This window comes from Hibiscus syriacus, unplaced genomic scaffold (genome assembly GCF_006381635.1).
Source record: "Hibiscus syriacus cultivar Baekdansim isolate YM2019G1 unplaced genomic scaffold, ASM638163v2 tig00109987_pilon, whole genome shotgun sequence".
In the NCBI taxonomy this organism is placed as follows: Eukaryota; Viridiplantae; Streptophyta; class Magnoliopsida; order Malvales; family Malvaceae; genus Hibiscus; species Hibiscus syriacus.
In genome coordinates, this window is record NW_024062550.1 from 423928 (window position 1) to 429077 (window position 5150).

Below are 5150 nucleotides of genomic sequence, written 5' to 3' on the forward strand. Positions count from 1 at the left end.
TTTTATGATAATATCCACTCTGAAATTTTATTGTACCCACCTGAAATCTAAATTTTCTTCGATTAGTGACATATTTTATTAATAGTTTTCACTCTAAAATTTTATTTATACTCATTTTATTCAAAAAATTTATTCAAAAATGAATAATGTTAATATATATGTGCCTACACTTAAAAATATTTTTGAATCTCCACTATTGGGAGGGAATATTTGAGAAAAGTGTATGGATTTTTCACATATTTTAAGTGAAGTTTGAAGTGATATAGTCAGCCTAAAGAAAGCCAATATAAGATATTTATTTTTCAATTTATTTTTTAAGTTATCTACTAAATTATGTTGCAAATAATGCAGAATGGACCCCATGTACACAGAAGATGGCGGAAGGGAAACAATTTAGTGGACTTTAATTATTATTATTATTAAATTATTATTTGATGTTTTAATTTAATTATAAAAAAGGCAGGTATAAAAAAGCCTTATAGTATGCTTTGAACTTTTCTTTTTATATGTAAATATAATGTTATAAAATTCAAGCATTAATGAATTTGAAATGCTATGAGTTGGATTTGAATCAACCATGTTTGAATTATTAATCAATAGTTAAAAAAAATGTATGCATATGATATAATACTTTAAACCCGAAATTCAAAACTCGAAATTATATTTATATGTCGTAAGGGTTACCTTTGTCTCTGTATTAGACTTAATTTATCATTTTCGTCTCTATCATATTTTCGCATCAATTTAGCCCTAAAAGTTATTTGATTGTATCATTCTATACCCTTTCCCCAACTTAAAACCTTAAATAATAAGCCCTAAGTTAGTGTTTAGGATTTAGAGGTAATGGGATTATGGTTTAGGGTTTAAGGTTTATAATTTAGGGTTTTAAGTTATGGGTAGGGTATAGAAGGATGAATTAAGCAACTTTGTTGGTTAAATTGATGTGAAAATACAATAGGGGTGAAAGTGATAAATTGGGTCTGCTACAGGGACAAAAGTTACTCTTTTGCCTATTTATATTGAAATTATATTTATAAAAAAAAATTAAGAAACCGTAGGTATTCAATGAGCCAGCCCTCGCTTAAATTAGAAGAAAAAATGTTGCAATTTTGGTAACTTGGATAAGTTAGAGAACCATTATTATCAATGGGGCAGCCCTCACTTGAATTTCAATGTTCATCAAGAAGCTATTCAGCACAGTACTTTACACTTTTGGAACAGGAGAAAAACTCCTTATTTTCTCCAGTTTGGTAATGGGAGAAGCTCCCATAGCCACAATCCTACATAGTGGGACACTTTCATGCTTGATAGGGATTAAAACCTATTTTCAAGCTCGTATTTTCTTCCATATCGATCAGATTCCACAGAGAACTTTCAAGAAACAGACTTTCGATCGAGTTAAAAGACATAATTCCCTAAAACTAACATCGGTGTTAATGTCGTAGTTGCGTGAACTCAAACGACGATTCTCGACAAAATTACAAATATAGTAACTATAAGAAAGAGAAATGACCATGACAATATATGTATGTGTCAATGATCTGATAACATTATAGGCTGCCCATAAAGATACCCTTACTAAGTTCAATTGAGGGGACCCGCCCATGCAGTAATAGGAACCGTATAGGATGGAATATACGGCCTCAAACTCCAACTTTGAAGCTGTTTTAAGGGCACCATGGTGGCCTTGCATGCCCTGTCCCTCTCAATGACCTTCGTACCCCACACCCCAAGCTTATCATTAGCCTGCCCTTTGACCTCCAATGATTTCCTTGATGTATGTTTTATTAAATATAGTAAAAAAATAAAAATAATAATTTGACTTTTATTATCAACAATGGAGTACGGTCGGAGTTGATATCATCGATTCATAGTCGGTACCATGGTGTTATTGTTCCTCCTAAAATTTTTGGTATAATGATTTTTTAGGTCTTTTTTAGTTTAAATGTTAGTCAAATAAAGCCTTTGTCTCTCATAATTTTTATATTTAAATACTTAATAGATTTTTATTCTTTTGATACACGATAATTTTACTCCCCCTCATTATTTGATTCTAGTTTCGTCTCTAATCCATCACTCATCTTATCTCACTATAGATATATATTTTGAGTATTATTATCAACTCAATATATATTAGATATTTCCTCACTTTTATTTAATTTTTTATTAATGATTTATAATACTTTCAACTTTTAAGGATGAGAAAAAAAAATATATATCTATTAAATGATTCCCATTTTTCATCCTAAATATACATCTACCACTAGCATACATTTCAAAATTTTTGTATTGACCGAATATTCTCACTAATGAATGCCTCTTAAAAATGACAAGTTTGAACCAATTATTGATTGATTGAATAGGACAAGATATTAGATTTTGTGAAAAAGATTAGAGATTTAAATTTTGATGATGAAAATGAAGTAAAACGGATTATGAGGATTGCCTTGTAACACATCTCTACGATATTATTATTAGAAAGATTATTAAAACGATTAATAAATTAAATACTGATTATTATTAGAAAGATTACATGATTAAATGGGTTTAAGACACCTTGAGATTGAATTCTTTAATTTTGATCCACTCCCCTTGATAAAGAAAATAAGGAAGATCTGCGGAGATTATGGTGGGGTGAATTTTGGTATGCCTGTTTCTCCACCGTTGATCACGTAATTGTAAAATTTGGCTGACAAGTATGAGATGGCCAATCAGGTAAATCAAAGTGTCAAACTCGGCGGTTCGAGGCTCAGGCCCCTACTCTGTTATGAGTCCTCTTTTGTACCCTACTCCACGGCTCTGCAACATCTCTCGGTAGTAAAAAGAGAGACAAAACCCAGTTCTTAACTGCATGTGCCATTACCATTTCACGTAGTGTAAATCACATTTTGAGAAAGAGATTGGAGGAGAAGAAAGATACGAATAATCATGAAATCAGCTCGTAAAAGAAAACAATTGAAACAGAGCAATCTTTCGTAAAATCACCATTCACTCATCGGAAATTGAACCTATCTGACAACCACTGACGCCTCTTTCTTTAAACCACGTAATAAAGTAAAAAAAGAAACGTAGCCATTTGATTACCCTCCCCCATCCTCGGCTCCTCCTATATTAATATATATGTGTGTGTGTTATCTCAGTTGAAGCACAAACACCATCGGTTCTAAGCTTATATCCTTTTGAGAGGGAGTGCTCTTTATGAGAGTATCTCTGAGCTTATAAGTTATAACCATGTGTAACCAAGGCACCTGCACCGGTACTCAACCCACCGAGAAACCATCTCAAACCCATCTTTATTTCGATCTTTTACCATTACCCGACGCCATGAAAGATCAGGAAAAGCATCATGATGATGATCAACAATACCCCTTGGTGTCGGAGATCGTAAAGGAAGCGAAATCGCTTTTCAGTCTAGCTTTTCCCATAGCCTTGACCGGTCTCATTCTCTATTCTCGTTCCGTTGTTTCCATGGTCTTCCTCGGTCGTCTTGGCGATGTCGAGCTCGCCTCTGGTTCATTGGCTATAGCATTTGCTAACATCACGGGGTATTCGGTGCTTTCTGGGCTTGCTTTAGGTATGGAGCCGCTTTGTTCTCAAGCTTTTGGTGCTCGAAGACCTAAACTTCTGTCTTTAACCCTGCATCGTTACGTGGTTTTCCTCTTCTTCACGTCGGTTTTAATATCGGTTTTTTGGATGAACATGTTTAATATCTTCGTTTACCTTCGTCAAGATCGTGATATAACCCGCATCGGCCAGAGGTACTTGCTTTTCTCGCTGCCGGACCTTTTCACCAACTCGTTGGTTCACCCTATCCGCATTTACCTTCGAGCTCAAGGCCTCGCCCACCCGATCACTTTGGCAACGCTCATCGCCACCGTTCTCCATTTACCGATCAATTTCGTTCTCGTTTCCCATTTCAACTTCGGCGTCGCCGGCGTGGCGGCCTCGGCTTCCATCTCCAACTTCTTGGTCCTCGTTTCCCTGGTTGTTTATGTTTGGTACTCCGGCCTACATGAGCCGACATGGGAGAAGCCGAGCATGGAATGTTTCACCGGCTGGAAGCCGCTGCTGAAGCTTGCGGCGCCGAGCTGCGTATCGGTTTGTTTGGAGTGGTGGTGGTACGAGATCATGATCGTTCTGTGTGGGCTTTTGGTGAACCCGAAGGCGACGGTTGCTTCCATGGGGATATTGATCCAAACGACGTCGTTGATATACGTTTTCCCTTCTTCGCTGAGTTTCGCGGTCTCGACGCGAATTGGGAACGCGCTGGGGGCGAACCGTCCTTACACCGCTAGGCTATCCGCTGTGGTGGCGGTGTTTCTGTCCGCCACGATGGGCCTATCGGCTTCGACGTTTGCTTCAGCGATGAGGGATAAGTGGGCCACGATGTTCACATCGGACTCGGAGATCCTACGGTTGACATCGATCGCGCTTCCAATCCTAGGGCTATGCGAGCTCGGGAACTGTCCCCAAACGGTGGGATGTGGGGTCCTCAGAGGGAGTGCACGTCCGTCCACCGCGGCTAACGTGAACCTCGGCGCGTTCTATCTTGTGGGCATGCCAGTTGCGGTTGGGCTCGGATTTTATCTCGGATTCGGGTTTTCGGGGCTTTGGTTGGGCCTGCTTTCGGCCCAGGTTTGTTGTGCTGGGCTTATGTTGTATGTAGTGGGGTCCACTGACTGGGACCTACAAGCGAATAGGGCCCAGATGCTGACGTGTGTAGATACCAAGTTACTTGATAGTAGCGATGATAGTAGGGGCGAGACTTCGGCATCTTAATTAAGTTACCCGATTTCCTTGAGAGGGGTGATATGAAAAATCCTTTAATTTCTTTTTAGTGTTTTCACTTTGTTATCTAACTCCAACTTAATTTATAATTTTTTACTTTAAGTTTAATACGACTCTGATCGATTGTTTAAAGTTACATTAATTCAAAATAAAATTCGATTCAATGAATAATAAATGTAATGGAAAAGTATATTACATCAACAAGTAATAACACTATAAAATTTATTTCTTGAATGTAAATCTCAAAAGTTATAAAGATTACCGAAACATTTTCGAGATAATTATTTCTCGTAATTCTAAATATTAAGACATACACTTTGTTCGTATAATTTTTTATTTCATCCAAAAATTTAACCACTAGA

General features: G+C 37.2%; 1 protein-coding gene across 1 annotated transcript; it reads left to right on the forward strand.

Annotated features, from left to right (window-relative positions):
* Nucleotides 1-3169: 3169 nt before the first annotated feature.
* Nucleotides 3170-4831, forward strand: LOC120211839 (protein DETOXIFICATION 51-like). Its single transcript, XM_039210301.1, has one exon. The coding sequence runs from the start codon at nucleotides 3232-3234 to the stop codon at nucleotides 4777-4779; it is 1548 nt and encodes a 515-aa protein (XP_039066232.1). The 5' UTR covers nucleotides 3170-3231; the 3' UTR covers nucleotides 4780-4831.
* Nucleotides 4832-5150: the final 319 nt, after the last annotated feature.

What these genes read in the sequence shown, in the direction of transcription:
- LOC120211839 (XM_039210301.1), top strand. Translation starts at nt 3,232, where the DNA reads ATGTGTAACCAAGGCACCTGCACCGGTACTCAACCCACCGAGAAACCA.